This window comes from Chanodichthys erythropterus, chromosome 8, assembly GCF_024489055.1.
Source record: "Chanodichthys erythropterus isolate Z2021 chromosome 8, ASM2448905v1, whole genome shotgun sequence".
Taxonomy (NCBI): domain Eukaryota; kingdom Metazoa; phylum Chordata; class Actinopteri; order Cypriniformes; family Xenocyprididae; genus Chanodichthys; species Chanodichthys erythropterus.
This window is the reverse complement of record NC_090228.1, coordinates 17442502-17466242: the sequence shown is the minus strand read 5'-3', so window position 1 is coordinate 17466242 and position 23741 is coordinate 17442502. Positions and strand designations below refer to the sequence as shown.

The 23741-nt window shown below is 38.8% G+C and overlaps 2 protein-coding genes across 2 annotated transcripts; one reads left to right on the top strand and one right to left on the bottom strand.

Moving 5' to 3' along the window:
- Positions 1-7227: 7227 nt before the first annotated feature.
- On the top strand, positions 7228-8731 carry LOC137024528 (fish-egg lectin-like). The gene is made up of 6 exons (XM_067392187.1): positions 7228-7355; positions 7488-7565; positions 7662-7889; positions 7993-8201; positions 8287-8414; positions 8535-8731. Exons 2-6 carry the CDS (start codon positions 7508-7510, stop codon positions 8674-8676), a joined length of 765 nt encoding a protein of 254 aa, XP_067248288.1. The 5' UTR covers positions 7228-7355; positions 7488-7507; the 3' UTR covers positions 8677-8731.
- A 10710-nt stretch (positions 8732-19441) lies between these two features.
- On the bottom strand, positions 19442-21566 carry LOC137023955 (fish-egg lectin-like). Its single transcript, XM_067391086.1, has 7 exons — positions 21530-21566; positions 21374-21422; positions 20874-20948; positions 20555-20782; positions 20044-20258; positions 19760-19887; positions 19442-19642 (listed from the first exon to the last, which is right to left on the bottom strand). The coding sequence occupies exons 3-7, from the start codon at positions 20929-20931 to the stop codon at positions 19501-19503; spliced, it is 771 nt and encodes a 256-aa protein (XP_067247187.1). The 5' UTR covers positions 20932-20948; positions 21374-21422; positions 21530-21566; the 3' UTR covers positions 19442-19500.
- Positions 21567-23741: the final 2175 nt, after the last annotated feature.

Genomic DNA, 23741 nt, shown 5'->3' with positions numbered 1-23741 from the left:
ATATTGGGGGCATTCAAGTTATTTGACATATATATAATTATATATAAGTCCAAGAATTATATATATATTATATTATATTATATTATATTATATTATATTATATTATATTATATTATATTATATTATATTATATTATATATATATATATATTTTTTTTTTAAAGTACTGCAATAGTTACTTTCCCTGGTAATGAGTTACTTTTATAATGATGTAGCTCAGTTACTAACTCCGTTTCTATTTGTGAGAAGTAACTAACTATAACTAATTACTTTTTTAAAGTAACATGCCCAACACTGGTACCCACACAGCCTCTTTATAAGTTACAATAAGTCAATCTACCAGCACCTTCATCATTTTTTCTTATTGTTATGGAAACATCCAGTCTCACTACTCGTTTGTCATTGGTCAGCTGTTTTTTTTTTGTTTTTTTTTTCTTTTTTCAGAAAACTTTTTTCAACTTGAAAAGACACTCTGAGCTGCAGAAAAAGACGTCGGCGGTGCTCAGGACTTTTTTGAAACACGGTTTACTCCATAGGATTATAATGTAAAACAGATGCTGGCAACTTCAAAAAAGACTTTTAACTTAGACATTTAAAATTACTTCATGATCAATAAAATGCAGCTCATATTTTTTGCCTTAAATCTGCATATAGTGTGGGAACAAAAGATCAGATTTAGCCATTTTGCGGAGACACATTTATGTGGGCAAGTGTACATGGCATTTTGATAAATCAGAAAGCAGGTGTAAACAGGCCCTGAGTCTGTGTTTCCATTTTTCTCCATGGTTTCTAGAATGTTCTCTTACATTGTCATGGCTACTCACTGATTGTTTGATATGTTACACCTGCCCCTTGTTTAGCACTTTAGTTACTCTATTATAGCTCTCAGTTTGAGTCACTCTTTGTCTATTCTCTTCAGTGTTAAGTTGGATTGCTATTCTCCTGTGTTCTCCTGCTCTCCTGTGCTTCCACATGACAATTATGGCAGAATAGCCTGTGCCAGTGCGACTGGATTGGGTGAAAGAGAAAGGAATACAGTAAGTACTGGATGATAGCAGACTGTCTAAATAAAAAGCAAAGAAAGTGAAAGCAGACAAGTCATTACATAAGTATTATGAAAACAACAGGTTAGGAAGTTTCTTTTAAGATAACAATTGCAGAGAAAATGTTTCCTTTCGTTAAATAACACTACACGTGCTTCTGATCTGGTCTGTTCAGATTTGATTTTTCAATACTCACCTGTTCATTCTACAACTGCCCACTTTGCTGAAATTTATGGCTATCGACTCTCTCTCATTTTTAAAAGGTAATCAATTATTCATTACAATTATTATTGCGATCTCCAGCCCGCTCTGTGGGTACATAAGGAGCAGTGCGTTCAAGCTTCCGCTTTGGAGCCGAGCATTTCATTGTTGCTGCACCGGAGTGTGTAATCTACGAGTCTTCAGTGGTGTTGGTGTAACAATGCTTTTTTTTTTTTTTTTTTTTTAAATCGGAGATCGTTTAGAAGAGCTTCCCGTTTCTGTTCCAGCTCTTCATCTCCCCTGGGTGCTTCAACACTGTTGAAAGAGCTTTTTTCCCTCTAAAAAAAAACCATATACGGGTTTGCGTCTTTCTAAAGATGTCATTCCGCCCATGTTTTTCTGGGTGCGGTCGATATATGGCTCTGTCTGACAGCCACAAGCGCTGTCTTACATGTTTGGGCTTTCAGCCTGCTGAGGCTTCATTTGTGGATGGCTCATGTTCCCACTGTGGTGAGATCAAGACTCGATTATCTCAAACGAGGTAGAGTCCCCTCTGCCACACCCCAATCTAGTTCCTATTCTCATGAGAGGGCTACTTTGGCTGGTGGCCAGGGTGATCTGAGGGTGACGGTGTGGGCTTCCCTGACGAGACAGCCTCCTTAGGCCACACCCCCTCGCAAACACCACAAGCTGTGGAGCTTCCGGCTGAGTTTGCTGGTTCCTCTCGTCAGGTTCCCAGCATCTCATTCGGGGGTCCGGCGGATGAACAGATGTAGATCACTGCATCACAAGCCGGGCTTGAGACATGAGGAAATGAAGATTCGACTGCGTTGCCTCACTCTGGGATACCAGCATTGCCTAAGTCTGATCCCAAGCTGACGGCCATGCTTTCCCAGGCAGCTAAGAGTGTCGGGCTTGAGTGGAACCCTCCACCATGTCCCAAGCACTCAAGGCTGAACGATTGTTTCCTGGAGGCTGCACGCACTGATCGCCAATGCCCACCACAGTATATGTACTGGATCGTGCATGTCTTAAAGGGAAAAAACTATTCCTGCTGCCTGTGTTTTTAATGTTATATCAAACAACAAATGACACAGAAATCGCTCACTGCTCTTGACTGAATAGTTTTTGTAACTTCAAAATGATTAAAGGGGTGGTTCATTGCGATTTCACTTTTTTAACTTTAATTAGTGTGTAATGTTGCTGCTTGAGCATAAACAGTATCTACAAAGTTACAGCACTGAAAGTTCAATGCAAACAGAGATATTGTCACGCTCTGACAACGACAGTGATGTCTAGCACTCATTGAAGTATATGCGCAAGACATTACTGCCGTTGTCAGAGCACGATCAGACCTCACTAAACGAGTGCTGAATGCAGTTGGACATAGTGGTGTTTTAGAGGTAAAAAATGATATAAATACTGTTCAGTTTCTAGCACAAACTGATCATTTTGTGTCTTAGGACATCAATGTGTCGTCACAAGCCGCAGGGTTTCATTTGGATTTGTCTGTGCATGCTTTTTTTGACTCTTATAGTCCAAGTTCCCGCTGACTTGCATTATACCACTGACAGACGGCGACAGTTGGAGTTAAAAATCATCATTTGTGTTCTACTGAAGAAACAAAGTCACCTACGTCTTGGATGCGCTGGGGGTAAGCAGATAAACATCAAATTTTCATTGGGTGATTTCATTTTCATTTTGGGTGAACTATCCCTTTAATACCTACAAAAACGACCGGTTTGGACTACAACGAGCTTCTTCCTGGGTTGGTGACATCATAAACCCTGCAAAGGGGAGGAGCATTTTCAGATTTTGATTAAATATTACGAAGCCAAACAATTTTTTTGTATGGATTGACTTGCACGGATGAATTGTTCACCACAAAACTAGCAATTTGAGCGAACAAAATAAATAAGGTCAATTTTGATTTCATGTGTACTTTAAATGTATAGTTCTGTTGCTATTTTTTTGGTTGCATCAAGGACTTAAAGACCAAAGCGTTTTTGCTTCGCAAGCCAGTTAGCTATATTTTATTGACTACTTCTCCAACAAACACCAACAAACTTCTATGTTCATAGACAAACAGTTGTTCATGCTATAAATTAAATGCTACCTTTACAAAAATGCTACTACTCATGTATTTGGCTACAGTAAAGCTTTAATCAGAATAAAACTGTATATTGAAAGCTAATGTAGTAGGGCAGTCTAGGTCCCGCCCTATTAAACGTGATTGTCAACTGAATGACGGGTGCGACATCCTATTGGCTGCCGTTCCGGGCGTATTTAAGGAGTAGTTTATGTTACCTGGGTGTGCATCATACAATAGTTGTTGTGTGTTGGTGTGTGCGTGCAGCTCTGCAGGAGGTATGGGAGGGGCAATGGGGGTATGTGACAGGCAGGGCAGGCGAGAGCCGTGAGGGAACGGTGCGAGGCCGGTGACGCAAGTGATAACGAGCATAACCTGGGAGGCGCACTGGCCTTGAGTCTCTCACAGAGGAGTTCCGGGAGCATAAAAGGAGGAGCGACGACCGTGACGGACGAGAGAGGACCAGGCCTGGACTTTACGTTATGTTTTATTATGTTTGTGTTTTTATTACGTTTTGTATTTGTTTATTTATATATTAAAGTTTTGTTGAATGTTCGCCGGTTCCCGCCTCCTCCTTCCCGTATCTACGAACTGCGTTACATCGTTGCCAAAACCCGGGAGGAAGGAGGGACATGCTATTGGAGAGCCATTGCTGCTGAGGGTGATCGCGGTGCTGCGGAGTTCGGGCAGCGCAGGAGTGGGAAGACCGCAAGAGGCTGCCCGAGGCGGTGGTGCTGGTGCCTTGTGAAAGGTGGGACGGAGACCCGGATGCCGTGCTCCTGGGACGAGGTGGGGTGGCTGCCGTCCCGGAGGGAGCGGAGGAGTCACCGCCGTCCGCTGTGGGCCGGAGCCTGCTGCCGTCCACCATGAAGGGGAGGAGCAGGGGACGGGGGATCTGCTGCTGGATGCCCTCAGCAGGAGGAGCCAACGCCGGCCGCCAGGAGGCGGTCGAGGATCGGGCCGTCCACTGAGCGTCCAGTGCCACTGCATGGCACCGTGAGAAAGAGCCTCTTGGCAGGCTGAGGACCGAGCGGCAGTGTGTCTGGGAACCGGAGCTCTGGGAGCATAAAAGGAGGAGCGACGACCGTGACGGACGAGAGAGGACCAGGCCTGGACTTTACGTTATGTTTTATTATGTTTGTGTGGCCGGCAGACGTCCGCGAGGGTCTGCCGGCATTACTTTCGTTTTGTATTTGTTTATTTATATATTAAAGTTACGTTGAATGTTCGCTGGTTCCCGCCTCCTTCTTCCCATATATACGAACTGTGTTACAATACCATTCTCAAACGTCCTTTAAAAACTGCAGTTGCAGAGGTTCTGCTTGACCCTCTTCATCTGGGTCTGATTTGGCTCAATTTGATACAGCCATATAAACGGCATTTTTTACATTTCCACTGAAGCCCATGTAACCGGTAACAACTAATGGTAAGGGGCGTGGTGTTTCCGGACGCTTCAGTGAATCACGATACACCAATCTGAGCACATTGAGTATTTCGGAGGAAGTGGCTTCATAGGTGAAGGAAGTCAAATGAGCCGTTCGAATGACAATGGAAACAGAGGTGTAGAATAAAAGTAAAATATATGAAAAATACGTCTTTTAAAAAAAAAATTAAGCATTAAGACATGTTAAACTGCGCCCCAAAAAACACAATCAAGCCTATAAAAAAACACTGAACCACCCCTTTAATCTTTATTTAATTTATACAAAGATAATATGTGCAGTGTTATTTTAGGTATATCCATTTTCTATACCTGAAAACTACTATTTGATACCTGAAACACCTGAAAAGCACTTTATTTTATTTGAATATTTGCTCGTAGTTTGATTATTTGTTCTTATTTTCTTTAGTTTTAGACAATAGTCCTATTTTCCCGAAACATAGCACATACCAAACCGTACCGAAAACGTAATACGAACTAAACTGTGAGCAGTTTGAACCATTGCACCCCTACCACTCACCTCCTGAACTCTTTCTAGTTCTGCTGACTCCACTCAACCACATCCCTCCTGACACATAATCCCTCCTAATAATCATCAAGCTATGTCCATTGCTCATTCAAAATGTTTCTTCAAGACTCATAAATATGACACCAAACAAGCTCAGTGGCATTTGTGTCTACACTGGTTCTTGTAAAATCATCTACAGTAACTTCTCTTTTCTCTGCGATGACTCTTTAAACAACTGGTATTAAGTAGTTTCAACAAAAATCTTCAGTACAAACAGAAAAGACAGCTTTTCAGCTCCACACAGGTGTGTCTCAGCTCAGCCCTCTCTCCCTGTTCCAGGTAAGCCAGAAAATGTTTTGCTCCCTCCCCATCTGTTACTGAGAGTGGAAACAGGTGTCAGCCATGAAATAATTGACCGCTCACCTCCTGAACTCTTTCTAGCTCTGCTGACTCCCCTCAACCACATCCACAACTCAGGACAGGGAGACCGTCCCCAGTGCCAGCCCTCCCCTGGAGAGGATCTACAGCCATCTGTGCCCCCAGCATGTAGACCACCTTAAATATAAATGGCTTTTGACTTTCTTTATACCAGACATGTACAGTGTACATACAAAAAGTTTACATAATTGTAACATTAAACGTTAATATGCTATTTCTATTTGATTTGATCCTTGATGTACCTTAGTTATATTAAAACATATTTTTGAAAACAAGCAGTTATTTCAGAAGGCACTCGATTTACCAAGAAATTCTATTTTTAAAAAATAATTTAAAAGAATAGTTCAACTTTTATATAATATAATGTAATGTAATATAATATAACTAATTTGTGTATTTAAACTGATATAATATATTGTATGCATCCACTGCACTTTTTATTATCCCAAAGGGGCCACAGGAAAGGCTGACACCATAGGTCATACGTGACATGACAGCGTGAGTCCGAAATTCATTCATACTACACAAATTGATACAATATAGAACATACTTCTTTTTAAAAGTAAGTTTCAAATCAAATGTAGTAACTACTATACAGATTACAATTTCGGATGCATCGGATGATTTTTTATTTCCTCATACACAAGTAGGATGCCTAGCAAATGTGTCTATATATATCTAAACTGTAAAGTTTAACGACAGCAGAAGAGAATGATTCTGTTTTTCCATCAAATACTGCAGTGTCCCTGTAGTATGCATAAACGCATGTCCAAGGCAGTGTGTGCTAGACTGTCATTTTATCTCTGCTATAGCCTAACACACAGGCCAACCAGGAATACAGTAAAATGTACAGAATCAATTTAGAGTAAATTAGCGTGGGATCCTGGGCTATCATGCAGCATTTACAATGGAAGTGAATGAGGCCAGTCAGTAACAATTTTAGTAGTACTACCACAAGATGTATAAAAAAAAAAAAAAAAAAAAAGTTAACATGATTTTAGTATGAAAATAATCACTTACTAACCTTTTCTGTGGAAGGTTATATCCAAATTTAAAACTTTGTTGCCATTACAATGCAACACTATTTACAATGCAAAACTATTTTAAAAGATAAATTTAATTGCTTTTATACAATTATAAGCTCCCAAAAATTCCCATTGTTACGTGCCTCATCGTATTGATGCTTTATGAATTCACCAATGTAAATTCCTTGCAATTCTTTGAAATATTATTACACTGCTTCAAAATGACTTGACTGCATTTTTATATTCCTTTTAAATTAAAGAACCTTGTACCAGGTAATTTTAAGCATCATTACATAATGTACAAACCACAAAAAAAAATTCCATTTGCATCATAGGAATGTGACAATGGCATGGGTGTACACGTGGAAAAGAAGAACTATTCGGTCAAAAAAAAACAAAAACATTGCATGTTCTTATGAAATGCTGCTCCACCCAGCATTAGATCATGATCCACTGCATAATTCTCTACAGCAGGGGTTTCCCTCGCCTGATCAGGAAACAAACTACAACTATAAAAACAAACCTGAAAGAAATTCACCAGCATCTCCAGACATTGTGGCTGTGAGAAGAAGACTGCTGAAACCAGCTGACTCTTCTAAGATCAAGAAAAGGTTGGTTTCATTTCAAACCATGTAATTATTATGTTTTTTGTTTGTTTGTTTTGTTCATGTATGTTATAAAGAAATTAAGACTTAAAATTAAAGACTTTACATCACGGACATTTGATTTCTGTTCATGTACAGGACAAGACAAAAACAACACAATGAAAGCCTGTCAGTGCATCCTGCTACTCTTCAGCTGCCAGTTTCTTTATACTCTAGGTAAACTATGAATGTGTGTTTGGAGATTCATAATCATATGATACTACTAACATCTGCATAATAATTCAAATGAACCCAACCCAAATGTTTCCATAGCTTTAGACTGTGAAGTGATTCCTGGTACCCTGAAGCAGATCGATGTTGGATTAGGTTTAGTGGGTGGAGTCAACAATGACAATGAAGTCTTCCTATATCTGGGAAACAGTTTTGTAAGAATAAATGGATCACTGAAGCATTTTACTGTTGGACCTGCTGGAGTGTTCGGAGTGAGTCCAGCAAACATCCTCTTCAAGTTTCAGAGCGGAAGTTTCAGGCAGATTCAAGGTTAGAAAAATGGAAATTAAACTCAAGATACTGAATGCATATTTCCTTATTCGTCCATATTTTGTCTGACCTTTTCCCTTCAAATTCTTTATTTTACTGTCAGGAGGTTTAAAGCAGGTGGATGCTGGAAGTGAGATTGTTGCAGGTGTTACTCCAATAGATCACATCTTCTGCGTGAATAAGGATGCAAACAGCAATGGGCCATCTGGAATTATTCCTTGGACACAAATTTCAGGAAGGCTGAAGTACTACAGCTGTGGCCCATACAGCTGTTGGGGAGTGAACTCTCAAGAGAATGTCCTCCTCAAAAGGGTAAGAAAAGAGAAGTTTGAACAAAAAGAAAAAGCCTAATCAGTTTTAGTCAAGTGAATTGTTTGTATCTTGTTGTGTTGCTCAGAATGTAACAGGTTCTGCCTGTGGAGGGTCGGCTTATTTTGATATTATTAATGGAACTCTGTCTATGGTCGAAGTTGCAACTGATGGGAGTGTCTATGGTGTCGACTATCAGGGGTCTTTGTTGCAAAGGTGAGCTGAAAATAGCACTGAAAGTTTGTTTTATTTAACAAAACTTAAATATGAGCAAAAGTAAAATACCAAATGATTTTCATTTATTAGAATCAATCATCTTATCACTATCATTTCTAGACTTGGAGTCTCTCCATCAAATCCCGCTGGTACAGGATGGCAAGTGATTCCTGTCTGTCCCAACAGACACAAACATGTAGCCTTCGATCTGGGGAGGCTGTGGGTCATCTGTAGTGATGGATCCATCAGAAGATGTACTTGAATGTCCATCATGAATCTCAGAGGAACCTAATGATCATTAAACTCAGAAACTTTAACTTTTCTTTCTGTTTCTTTTCTTTAATGTTGAAAGTTGAGTTTTGTTTTTTTTTTATGCTTATTAAAGTTTAGTTTTGCATTGTTATTTTGTGTCAATAAAGGTTAAATGAAATTGCACAAATGGACTGTTACATCATTTTTCTTTATAAACAATTGATCACTGGAATAAATTAACCTAATTTTGAAAATAATGGACTATATGCACGGAACGTTCTTTAGAACTTCCGCAATAATATAAGCCAGCTCGAAAACTTCTGGTGAGATGTCATTTGCTGTTGTGTGTAGCATCATTAGTGTAATACTTAGTTTATAATCAGAATATAGTCACTTAAATAGCCAGGCATAGCATTAATTTTGTTATTCAAAACATAAGACAGCATAAAAAAATAAATCCTTGGCTAAATTCAATTCGACCATCAGTTTTCAGACTTTTATGTGAAGAAAAGCTTCAAAAATTACATATTTATTGTGCACTTTATCTAAATTAACTGAATAAAATGTGTGTTTTTACAAGTGTGCTGAAATCATTGACCTTGCGCTGCACTGACTGACAGCTGCTGTGATTACAAAGGGAAAGTGTGGTGCTCGCTTTAATTCATAAGAAAAGTTGTTGTTTTTCTTAAGATTTTTTGAGTATTTCATACTTCACATTGACAAAATGTATTTTTAAACCTAGTTATTTTATAATGTTTAGTATTTCGTCAGAAACGAAGTGAAAAACGCTTAGAGGAAATGACTGATATATGCGCAAATAAATGCTACTTTGCCGCCACCTGCTGGTTAAAGTGGTAATTATTGTCTTTTTTTATTTTAAAATAAGTGTTTTCTATCAAATGTTGAATTTCCTACATTTTGAAATGTTCGGTTTTACAATGAGGACAATCTCAGAAGGATGCAAAATTGCAATTGCAAAAGAGGCTGGCTGTTCACAGAGCTCTGTGTCCAAGCACATTAATAGAGAGGCGAAGGGAAAGAAAAGATGTGGTAGAAAAAAAAAGTGTACAAGCAATAGGGATAACCACACCCTGGAGAGGATTGTGAAACAAAACCCATTCAAAAATGTGGGGGAGATTCACAAAGAGTGGACTGCAGCTGGAGTCAGTGCTTCAAGAACCACTACACACAGACATATGCAAGACATGGGCTTCAGCTGTCGCATTCCTTGTGTCAAGCCACTCATGAACAACAGACAGTGACAGAAGCGTCTAAAGACAAAAAGGACTGAACTGCTGCTGCTGTGGTCCAAAGTTATGTTCTCTGATGAAAGTAAATTTTGCATTTCCTTTGGAAATCAGGGTCCCAGAATCTGGAGGAAGAGATGAGAGGCACACAATCCACGTTGCTTGAGGTCCAGTGTAAAGTTTCCACAGTCAGTGATGGTTTGGGGTGCCATGTCATCTGCTGGTGTTTGTCCACTGTGTTTTCTGAGGTCCAAGGTCAACGCAGCCGTATACCAGGAAGTTTTAGAGCACTTCATGCTTCCTGCTGCTGACCAACTTTATGGAGATGCAGATTTCATTTTCCAACAGGACTTGGCACCTGCACACAGTGCCAAAGCTACCAGTACCTGGTTTAAGGACCATGGTATCCCTGTTCTTAATTGGCCAGCAAAAACACCCGTCCTTAACCCCATAGAAAATCTAGGGGGTATTGTGAAGAGGAAGATACGATATGCCGGACCCAACAATGCATAAGAGCTGAAGGCCACTATCAGAGCAACCTGGGCTCTCATAATACCTGAGCAGTGCCACAGACTGATCGACTCCACAGCGCATTGCTATAGTAATTCAGGCAAAAGGAGCCCTAACTAAGTATTGAGTGCTGTACATGCTCATACTTTTCATGTTCATACATGTTATATATTCAGTTGGCCAAGATTTCTAAAAATCCTTTCTTTGTATTGGTCTTAAGTAATATTCTAATTTTCTGAGATACTGAATTTGGGATTTTCCTTAGTTGTCAGTTATAATCATCAAAATTAAAAGAAATAAACATATATATACAAAATGTATCAGTCTGTGTGTAATGAATGAATATAATATACAAGTTTTTGAATGGAATTAGTGAAATAAATCAACTTTTTGATGATTGTCACGAATATAGCTCACCCGGCTCATCCTCCGGACCGCTGGACGGAGTCATCACCGGAATAGTGACTCACCACCATTCGGACTCCATTTCCCATAGGCCCTCATTCCTGGGACTGATTGCGCACACACCTGAACTGCATCAAATGCACACTATTTAACACACACGCACACACACATCGCAAAGTCTTGATTTGCTACGTGGTCATTTCTGAGTGTTATTCTGTGGACTGTTATCTCGTTACTACTTGGACTGATTATCTCTTGTGAACCTCTGCCGCCTGCCCTGAACCTTGCCTGTACCTTGATCTGGGATTGTTTGCCGCCTGTCTTGATCCTTGCCTGTGACCCGACTCTGATTCTCTGCTGCCAGCCTCGACCCCTGCCTGTCCCTGTTTACGGTATTGCTCTGCCCCTTGTCTGTAATACTGCTGTGTTTAATAAAAGCTGCAAATGGATCCACACGCTGTTGACACTTCCTTACAGAAGACTTCGCCATCCAGTGATCCAGCAGCTTTGCTTCAGATTTTCCCCGAGTTATCTGCACAGACCATTCTGTTAGCGATGCACCATCACCAACTGAATCGCTTAAATTTGTTGATGGAGAAGCTGGTAAAGACGCTACACGGCCTACGCCTCAACCCCGCCGAAGCCGCCACACCGCCTCCCGCTGCACCTGCCACGCCAGCATTCACACACCCACCAGCTGTAAATCCCCGCTTGGCCCTGCCCGATAAGTTTGATGGCACTCCAGCAAAGTGTATAGGTTTTCTCCTCCAATGTTCATTATATGTTAACTAACAACCCTCTCTGTATCCCACTGAATCCAGTCGTATATCATTTGTGTGCTCTCTGCTAACTGGCAAAGCGCTGGACTGGGCCACTGCTGTCTGGAGAGATGACAGCTCAGTGTTTCCCACATTCTCTGAGTTTCTGCAACGTTTTCGAGAAGTGTTTGAACATCCTGCAGGAGGTCAGAGCCCGGGTGATCAATTGCTTTCACTCACTCAGGGCAAAACCACGGCGGCTGAGTATGCTCTACAATTTCGCACTCTGGCAGCTCAAACTAACTGGGTGGAGGAAACATTGAAACTGCTGTTCTGCCGAGGGCTGACTGTGGAGCAACAAGCAGAGCTCGCGTGTCGGGACGAGGGTAATTCATTGAACTCATTTATTGAATTATCCATTCACATTGATAATCTGCTTCGCACCCGACGCCCCACACGCAGTGCCAACGCAACCGTCCACAACCCCGAACCCATGTAACTGGGGTACACACCACTTCAACCTGAGGAAAGAGAAAGAAGATGGCAAATGCAGCTCTGCATACACTGCGGCCAGGCTGGTCATTTCAAAGTTAACTGCCCAGTTCGACCTACGACCTCCAGCTCTAAAACGGTGAGTCCCTCCACTCAATTCTGATTATTCATCCTTCTGTCTCAAGATTCCTGTTCAGATTCCTGTTCCGTCCTGCAATGGGATGCCACCTGCCATAAGAAGTGCTTGCAACAAGTCACTCCTCTGCCCATTCACACCGTTAAACTAGACGAAACCAACCCCGGAAAGCTCGACATCCCCATCGAATACACCGACCTGGCCGTGGCGTTCAGCAAACAAAAGGCAACCGAACTCCTTCCTCATCGTCCCGGGGACTGTGCCATTGAATTACTGCCAGGTACCACACCCCCCAAGGGCAGAATCTTCCCTCTGTCACAGCGTGAATCTGCTGCTATGAAAGCGTACATTGAGGAGGAGTTAGCTAAGGGGTTCATCCGGCCATCCACTTCACCCGCATCAGAGTTTTTCTTCGTTAAGAAGAACGGAGGACTGCGGCCCTCTATCGACTACCGTGGGCTGAATGACATTACTGTCAAATTTCACTACCCCTTGCCATTAGTACCTGCTGCCCTGGAACAGTTACGACAGGCCGCATATTTCACTAAGTTTGATCTCCGCTGTGCTTATAATCTCACTCGCATAAAACAGGGGGGCGAGTGGAAGACTGCCTTATCCACGACCACTGGCCACTATGAGACCCTTGTCATGCCTTTCGGGCTGTCCAATAGTCCCTCAGTATTCCAGTCATACATCAACAACGTATTCAGAGACCTGCTTAATCGATGGGTCATAGTATACATTGACGACATCCTCATATACTCCAGGTCGTTAGAAGAACACATTCAACATGTCCGAGCGGTACTACAAGACTCATTTTACAAGACTCATCAAGTTCCATCAAACCTCCACCTCCTTCCTGGGATATGTGATCAGTCGTGAAGGGGTCGCCATGGATCACACCAAGGTAAAAGCTGTACTTGACTGGCCGAAACCACACATGCTTAAATAATTGCAGAGATTTCTGGGCTTTGCGAACTTCTACAGGCGGTTCATACGCAATTTCAGCACCGTAGCAGCACCACTAACATCCATGACTAAACGTCAGACATCTCGTCTCCACTGGTCTTCAGAGGCTGAGGAGGCATTCAGGAGGTTAAAAGAGTGGTTCACCACGGCTCCCATTCTTCGTCACCCAGATCCCGAGCGCCCGTTCATTGTGGAGGTAGACGCATCCAACACTGGCATTGGAGCCATTCTGTCCTAGCGCCAAGGTGCCCCCGAGAAGATGTTTCCCTGTGCCTTCTATTCCCGAAAGCTATCTGCTGCAGAACGAAACTACGACGTGGGTGATATAGAATTACTGGCCATGAAGGCGGCACTAGAGGAATGGCGTCATTAGTTGGAGGGAGCTCAACATCCATTCACTGTGTTCACAGTGGTACGTGTGCCCGCCTAAACATCAGTTAACATTTTAGAGTCTTCTCAAAATAAAATCGCATGACATGGTCTTGAAAAACATTTAATAAAACTCAGAGTTTTAAACTTATAATATTCAGATTTTAAATATAACATGGTCAGACATGTGGCTTCAGCATCAGTGCATTTCTAGATTGCCTCAAGGTCAACTTCACTTTTATTTCCATAAAGTTATTTAATAAAAATACATTTCTAATAACTTTTCAAAACTTTGAAGCTATTTTTAACTATTTTCTTCATTGTGACAATAATTAATTATGGCTTTACAATAAACTGCAAAGTGTCTGCTTTCAAATGAGACCTTACTTATGCTTTTAGTGCAAAGGGTTCATGAACTGTATCTGTTTTAGTTTGGGTATGTCATTTCTTGGGATTTTCCAAAAGCGGGGGTGCAGGAAATCATTGTTTGTTTTTTTACCATTACTCACTGTGAAACCATTTAAGCCCACCTTATGTGTTTCAAAGAGAAATCCCTCGAATTACAAACTTTGATCAATTTTCTGAGTGAAAGTGTTGAATGATAACATTTCTTTGTGTGCTTTTATCTTACTAAACTTTTACCTTAACTTACTTTACTTACTACCTTCATTTACAACTATATTTAGATATATATACTATATTTATGCCTACAAATTACACACATTAATTAAATTGAGTTTTGTCCTAAAGTGCCCTATGTATAACCGGGCATAACTTGGAAGCCTCCGGACATGGAGAGGTCCCAAAGGGATCCTACTTTAACCACAGACTCAAGATATCGCCACTTCCTGTCCAGGTTTGACCAGGCAAAACTTGGGACCCAATTCAAGTTGGGGCTCCAGATTTTGGGAATAGAGGGGTCACCCAGTGGGCCCCCTATGTCAGGAGTATGGAGCCCCAACTCAGCTTTCTTCCTGAGATTTTGACCAGGCATAATTCGGGAACCAGGGTGAATTAAGGCTCCATTCTCCAGGCATGGGGGCCCCACTAGCAGACCCCCTAAGCCTAGAGTATGGAGCACCAATCTGGCTTGTCATGAGATACACTCAGTCAAACTTCCAGCTTGACTGCAGCTACAACTCCAGAGTCAAGCCAACTTAAGGCTCCAGACCACTGGTCTGGACCCCCAGCCACTAACACCTACCCATCCCACCCAGGGCTCTAATCAAACATTAGGAAAAAAAACGTTTTTTACTACTTTTAATACTTCTCTGTCACTGAATTACTTATTTAAAATAAAATTTAATATTTTGTGAATTAATCATGACATGGGCTTATTTTGAACATAAGCAGGCTTAAATGGTACCAAAGTATCAATTAAGCCCATGCCAGACTTCTGACATTATACATAAAATATTTTTATTTTATATTCTAAAATGTACATCAACTGCATTTTCAAATGAAAGACAAATCTTGCATTTTAACAAATTATTTTTCTTATAACCCATGTCAATATCCATGAAAAACACCCTAAACTTACTTAGATTTTGGTGGGCTTAATAGCTACACTTACCACTACACTGAAGTGCAAATATTATCTGCCACTATTTGCACTAAGTGTAATCTAACAACTATTTACACTTGAAATAGCATCTAAGAAAATACTGCTATTTTCACTTAGTGCAAAGGAAATAGTTTTAGTTGCTTTTTACACTTAGTGTTCCCACTAATTTACACTTAGTGTAAATAGCAGAAATAGCTTCTGTTAATCTAATGCAACAACTATACACTCAAGTGTGACTTGAATACACATTTTCTATAAGAATGTTTTTAATTTCTGAAATAAAATTCACCTTGGAAAAAAAAAGATGACAAAGGGTTTAAAATGGGTGTACAAGAGACTCCCCAAATGTTTCACTTCAGTAAATTTCATTAATAGGATTTAGAATATGGAATAAAAAAAAAGCATTGCGTACCTTTTCCAGGGATTTACAATCTCTCCGCAAGTCCAGAGCCCAGGTATCGTCACGAAGCGAGGAGATGCTGTAAAGGTCAGGTGCTGCGAATGGTCACTTTCTCCGGCAGGTGGGTTAAATCCGTGCAGAAACACGAAAGTGTCTTGTCACTCCTGCCTGTCCCGACCGCGGATCACCAGCGCGAGCCAAACCCCGTAACCATCGCACGGCGGTGTTGTCTCTGTTTACTTTCCCATCTCGAGACACCTTTTGCTGGATTTTCACGGAGGGACTGAAAATGGCCTGCCAAAGGCGGGAAATTGGCATCACGTGCAAAAACTAACGCTATATCGCAGCACTTCCGCTGTGCTAGGTACATCTGTTTGTTTGTTAATTCTACAGTCTTCTATGAAAAAAAAATCACCTTTTTGTACTTTTGAGACACAGTAAAACTAGCCTACCAAAAAATATTTTAAAAGCACCATTACACACACAGTGACAATACTACCCGTTGTGGCTTTGTCCTGACTCCTTTGAATAAAAACATTTAAATAATTTATTGATTGAGTTTAATTTTGAGTTTTAATTTTGAATTAAATTATTATTATTATTATTTTGCTTTTTACTGTTGTACGCAATAAATGCATTTTCTTGATTAAATATAATTTGAATTCTTGAATTAAAGTGATAGTTCCCTCAAAAATCATTAAATATTTGTTATATAATTGAAGATACTTTAATGAAATCTTAGATGATTTCTGTCCCTCCATTGACAGCTACATAACTACCACTTTCAAAAAGTTCATAAAGAAATCGTGAAACTTATCCATATGAATTGAGAGGTTTAGTCTACATTTTCCGAAGAGACACTATCACTTTATGATGAACAGATTGAATTTAAGCTTTTATTCACATAACTGATGTGTACATTGATGAATGTTTACATGGGGAAAAAAGACCAAAAAAAAATCTATTCAGCATATAAAGCGATCGTGTATCTTCAGAAAATTTGGACTAAACAAATTTGATATGGATTAGTTTTATGATTTCTTTATAAACTTTTTGCAGTGTCAAAGTGGTAGTTGAGTGAGACAGAAATCACTCAGATTTCATTAAAAATAACTTGTTCCAAAGATGAATGAAAGTTTTACGGGTGTGGAACGACATGAGGGTGAGTAATTAATGACAGAATTTTCATTTTTGGTTGAACTAACCCTTTAAGAAAATTTAACAAATTAAGTAAATTAAAGTAGCCTAATATGTCTACCTTGCTGAAGAATAGAGTAAAATTAAACAAAATTAAACTAAAATAATGATTCAAATAATTATGCATATTAAATTAAGCTATAAATAGTTATACAGCAATAATATTTTATCAGAAATTTGAATAATTTGACCTGTGACGTTCAATCTAGAAGGTCTTATGTATCACCACAAGGTTGCGCTGTTCTCCTGTTTAGTGCATCCAAATGGATGGATTGCAAAGTTTTCAGTTCTTTCTGACAAACTGAAGGATGCATTTTACGTTTCCCTAATATACATGTCAATTATTAAAAAAAAAAAAAAAAAAAAGTTAACTTGTGATCAGTTAATTATAAAGAACAACACTTCCAAAATAACAATACAAACTTCAATTAAAGAAATACTATTTTACAGGAACTTTTAATAATTTTGAAGCTTGAATTATCTGATCTGTCTGTGAGTGGACACACAATCAATCCAGGTGTTAAATTGTGTGGAACCACAAGGCTGTGCTGTTCTCCTGTTTAATTCATCCATGGCATGGCTGCGTTGCCATGATAGTTTCTTAAGGTGCTGGTTACTTATAGTCAGAGAATGATTAATTGATGCTATTTCCTAAAGCACAGGTAGACAGCAGAGGTGTCTGTTTATAATGTAAAGCTTAACAAGAATATGTTCACCATTTCCATTCTTAAATAATTGTTTGTTTGTTTTTTCAGTCTCATCAGTTAGCCTATATATGGCTACTGATGTGCAGTTATCATTTTAACAGTTTCTCTCATTGTCTGGTGTGTGAAGCACACATAGGCCAACCAGGAATACATGAATATGCCATAAAAACAAATAAACAAAAACAAAATAAGACTTTAACAGTATCTAATGATGGGCGATTTCAAAACACTGCTTCTGAGCTTTACAAATCTATTGTTTTAAATATATATTTAACCATATTTGAATATTATTTAACCGTTTTAAATATGTTTTGAGAACCTTTATGTATCTTAAGAAGTTCAGTGACATTGCTGGCAATAGAGGTCTCACTGAGCCATCGGACTTAATCCAAAATATCTTAATTTGTGTTCCAAAGATGAACTAAAGTCTTACGGGTGTAATTATTATTACCCATTTTTGGGTGAACTAACCCTTTAAAGTCATGCAACCATTGTGTAGTTCATATAACCTACATTTAGCTTGTGACTTCTGCTAATTATATTCAAAATTCATGAAAGTTGTGTTAATTTATGAAGATTATCACAATGGACAAAATGTGTAAGAAGCTTTTGTCACAGACCTTATTTTTTGCAATAATCCAAAACCCAATGGAAAAATCCTATGGGTTTCTGTCAAGGGAACTTCCACTAACTTCCAGGATGGCCTACAAAAATACATAATTCCTGCACCACTCAAGCAACTTCCCATCGTTGCAAAATGAAATGTGATTGATTGCCTGGCAACTGCTCCTATCATCTCCACCTTCATCGCTCATCATCAGACACAAAACATTGATATTCATTGGGCACAAAGGGTTGAAGATCACTTGGTTTCAATTTTCCAAAATTTCATATTAAATGTAAGGCAAATCCATTGCATTCGGAATAATTTATTTCATGCATTAATTCATCGAGTACAATTTCAGAAAATAAATTTACAGAATTTTATTGACCAGTTCATTCAGTTCATTAATGTGCTTATGTACACTGTTTCATTTACCTTCATTTGTGGATATCACTCTTTTGTTTTATTTAATTAATAAAATAACTGCTGTATTTAGATCCGCTTCACCTTCCTCATCATCTTCTTCAGCCTAAAACCTTACAATAGCAGGATTCAATGGTCAGGAGCTAGACTGAGAGCATTGGTCTAGTGGTTTAAGTATATAGTTCCTGTGTAGATTGAGTTGAGCAACACAATAAAGCCCCCAGTGTGTCAATAGGCTTTTCTTGTGATTGATATTCAGTAGACCTTGAGAAAAACGTTTATACCACTTGATTAAACAGCAAGGTAATCTTAAAATATAGTGCTGCTTAAAAGGGATTCTATTGCATTATAAAGTTTACTCGAAAGTAAAAAATTCTATCATATTCCATGCAGGATATGGAGTATTTACTCCTGGTCACTTCCTGCATTTATTTTTGGCCACATTAAAGATGCTATAATGAATGCATGTATCCAGACATTCATCAAAAATTGTTCCAGCTCATGACTTAAAGTAAATTTGCTTAAGTGTATCAGTGCTGTTTTCCATTCTTACTGACATACTGAAGGATGCATCTTCAGTCTGACCATGTCACACTTGTGGTCCAAATTCAAATTCATTTACTATTCTACTTTATCACCAAATATTGGAATTTTGAAGCACCTCATTTTTTGAATGAAAAAGTTTGAGCTTATCCACCTCAAAAAAAAAGAAAAAAAAAAAAAAAAGGTGCGTTAGCTCAGATAGCTTAGTCAGCACCAAAGAAATATTTGGTGATAATATAGCATAATGAGCGACTCATAAACTGAATAATAAAATGGTGGTCTTTTTTTTTTTTTAACCAGGATTTAAAAGAACAAGAGTTAAAATTGATTAAAAGAACAAGAGTTAAAATTGATTAAAAGGGTTAAAATTGATTATGAAGCAGTTTATTGACACTTTAAAAGTCATGTAAAAGCATAAGTCATACAATGTTATTGGTTCAACAGCAAAGAAATTAAACAAAGAAAAGGGACTTTTGTTTATAATGATAGTTGAGCTCTTCTGTTGGACATTTAGATGCATCTCCTGACGGATCCATCACTACAGATGACATAAAGCCACCCCAGATCAAACGTCACATGCTTGTGGCCATTGGGACAGATGTAAATATTTGTCCAACTTGATCCAAATGGATTAGATATGGAAACACCAACTCTAAAATACACAAGAATAGTGCTTTTTGCCAATAAAAATAATTAAACATTTTTTTAAAATGGTCCATTTCCTTAAATTAAACAAGGTTTCAATGCAAGAAATATTTTTGTAGCTCACCTTTGCAATAAATTCCCCTGAGGGTCAATACCAAAGATGTTGCCATCAGTTGCTACTTCCACCATGGACAGAGCTCCAGCAACAGCCTCAAAAACATTCGACCCTCCACAGGCAGCACCAGTTACAAACTGCAAAAAAAAAAAAAAGGCAAAAACAACTCAACATTAGCTTGATCACATCTGTTTTCAATTCCTTTATTTTAAGAAGTAATGATTTGAAACTGCCTAGAACTAGAAGAGGCCCATTTCACCGATTCAGGATTCAGTATTTAACAAGATCCTTACCCTTCTGATGAGGATATTCCCTGCGGAGTTCACTCCCCAACAGCTGTATGGGCCACAGCTGTAGTACTTCAGCTTTCCTGCAAGTTGTATCCAAGGAGCATCACTGGACGGCCCGACATTGTTATTATCCTTATTTAGGCAGAAGACATCATCTACTGGAGAAACGCCTACAATAATCTGGTCACCTCCAGCATCCACTTGTTTGAATTGAACGCCTGACAGTAAAATGAAGACACTGAATGAAAGTCAGCATAGACAGACTGATCATCATATACTAAACAAATTGTGTTGTAAAATCAGTTCAAAATATCATGTTTGATACTCTTTGACTGAATTAAAGTTGAGTCTGAAGCTCCAAAGAGATGTGAGAGAGTCTGTGCCCATCAGTAAAATCGGTCAACTCCAAATGCCTAAAATCTGCAGACTAGATCCAACTAGCATTGACTCATCCAGACTGCCAAACTTGGCAAAAATACACGTTGCATAGGAAGCATACCACAACACTTCTTACCTGGAATCAGCTTGAAGCTACCATCCACAAACTTCACGACATTGTTTGATGAATTTGCCCCTAGTTCTCCAGCAGGTCCAACAGTAAAGTGCTTCGCGGATAAATCGATCCTTTCAAAACTGGTCCCCAGGAACAGGAAAACTTCATTGTCATTGTTCACCCCACCCACTATCCCTAGCCCAGCATCAATCTGCTTCAGGGTACCAGGTATTACTTCACAATTCCAAGCTATAAGGATAATATAATAAAATAATTAGTAATGCTGATTATTCTGTGAATGTTATTATCTTGATCAATAGTCCTCCGAAACATAGCTTACCTAGAGTATAAAGGAACAGGTGACTAAAGAGGAGCAGGATGCACTGACACACTTTCATTGTTCCTGGTCCCGTCCCTAAATAAAAAATAAAAGGCTAACACTTTATTTCAATGGTCCACTTTAGACATTCTACTAACTATAAGTAACTTTGCCACTACTTGTCAACTTCCAACTATAGTTATACTATTAGCAGTCTTCTTAATATCTGCCAACACATTATTTTGATGCTCCAACAGACATTGACTACAAGTTATTTGCAACTATATGTCAGCTTATTCTACGAACCCGAACCCTAAACTAACAGCCTACTTATAATCTAATGAGAGTTATTTGGCACGTAGTTGCAAATTAATGAGTGTTAGTTGAAATGTAGTTGAAAAGTTACTTATATTTTGTAGAATATCTAAAGTGGGCCATCGAAATAAAGCGTAACCAAAAAAGTCTATTAACTCAAGAACACAAAAGTCTGATAACTGAAGAAAAAAAGTCTGTTAACTCACCTGCATCTGATCTTGCACTGAGTGATTGTGAAAAGTCTTCTTAAATTCCCTACAACATGAATAAACATCAAGTTTTTTCTAGTTTATATGCAGAAGCTGAAATCCCAATGCTACAACAAACATTACATTGATTACGTATTATTAAATTAGGCCAACCTTCTCGTGTCAGTGGATTCAACTGGCAATGTGATTCTCCTGTTCTCACACTAAGTGCGGCCACAATGTTTGGAGATGCATGACAATTTGCTTATATAGCTGGAATTTGTTTCCTGATTAGGCAACATCTACCTACCGTTTACAGGAATTATGCAGTGGTTTGAGGGGGATTTGGTTCGTCTTTGATATTTTGATGTCTTGGACGTATCAGATGTACAAGAATCTGTTTTGATCACATTGGTTGAATTCTTTTGTCACAGGACTGTTCTTTTCCACATCAATTGACATGCAGAATTATGCTTATCGCCGATACTGATTAGCAGTGTTGTTGTTGGTGGTTTTGGTTTCATTTTTTTTGCTTGATCAGTTTAGAATACACACCTCACTGTGTGGAACTCATAATCACAATGTTAAATGTGTTAAACACAACCCACCTAACATCAAACAGCATTATAAATAATAATAAAAAAAAACAGGACATATAAAAATATATAAATATACCCTTATGGATAAAAAAAAAAAGGTGGTACAAAAATATATAAAAGTAAAAGGTACAAAAGGTAAAACGTACTTTGTATATTAATAGGGCAACAACAGGGCCTAATCAGGGTTCAAAAACTAGTGATGGTAGAAACATATCTGGCTGTTCACAAAGTTTATTTACTTTTATTTACAATTTACAGGTACAAGCTATTTATTTTCAATTTGCTAATATTAGTACTCACTTGCTTTGTCAGCCGCGTTAGTTCTGGAAATGTTTGTCCCATTCATTTTTCCTATAAAGATTTTTAAAAAGCATTATAAGTCATGAACCAAACCAACCAGCTATAATGTTACTCACAATTCAAACTTTGATTTGAAACAAAAAAATATTTGGAAATCACAAATGATAAAAAAAAAAAAAAAAAAAAAAAAAAAAAAAAAAAAAATATATATATATATATATATATATATATATATATATATATATATATATATATATATATATATATGATAAAAAACATTTGATTTTGATAATGTATTTGTTACATCTGGTCTAAAGATGACAAAGAAGAAGGCAGGTTAAAAAGAATAACAAGACTTATTTAACAAGAACCTAACAACGCAAGCAAGTGCATAAGTCTAACACAAACAACAACCAACAATGAACTGAGGAACCAAAGTTGTAATAATCCACAGCTGAACTGAAAGAAGACTACTCATATTAGTAACCATGACAACTCATAAGTGGCGGGAAACTAGACAAAGGAAACACATGTGACAACAAACAACAAACCAGGGATCCATTTACATGACACCGTTTTCAACTAAAAACGGAAAACTTTTTATGCGTTTTGGCCGTTAATTTACACGACAACGGCGTTTTGGTGGCCTGAAAACGCAAACTTTTGAAAACAGGTTTCAAAGTGCAAAAAACGCGAATCTATGAAAACGATGATGTCATGCACATGCACATTACATGTTCAGTCTATAGTGTTTCATTGCCTTCTAATGGCCTGCCAGCAGAATACAGCGTTTTTAGCTATTTTCACAGATTCTTCTGTACGCGGAAAACTCAACAGAAAAACTTCTCCGTTTTAACCATGTCCTCCTTGTCGTGTAAACGTATACCCTTAAAGTCCATCAAAATGAAATTAACTAAACAGAACAGTGATAGTATTGGGACAAGGCCATGTTTACCACTGTGTGGCATCCCCTCTTCTTTTTTTATAACAGTCTGCAAACGTCTGGGGACTGAGGAGACAAGTCGCTCAAGTTTAGGAATAGGAATGTTGTCCCATTCTTGTCTTCTACAGACTTCTAGTTGTTCAACCCTCTTAGGTCTTCTTTGTCGCATCTTCCTCTTTATAATGCTCCAAATGTTTTCTATGGGTGAAAGATCTGGACTGCAGGCTGGCCATTTCAGTATCCTTCAGGATCCTTCTTCTACGCAGCCATGATGTTGTAATTGATGCAGTATGTTGTCTGGCATTGTCATGTTGGAAAATGCAAGGTCTTCCCTGAAAGAGACGACGTCTGGATGGGAGCATATGTTGTTCTAGAACTTGGATATACCTTTCAGCATTGATGGTGCCTTTCCAGATGTGTAAGCTGCCCATGCCACACGCACTCATGCAACCCCATACCATCAGAGATGCAGGCTTCTGAACTGAGCGCTGATAGTCAGCTGAGCGCTGACTTTTTCGGAATGTGTAGCTCTCATGAAATCCAA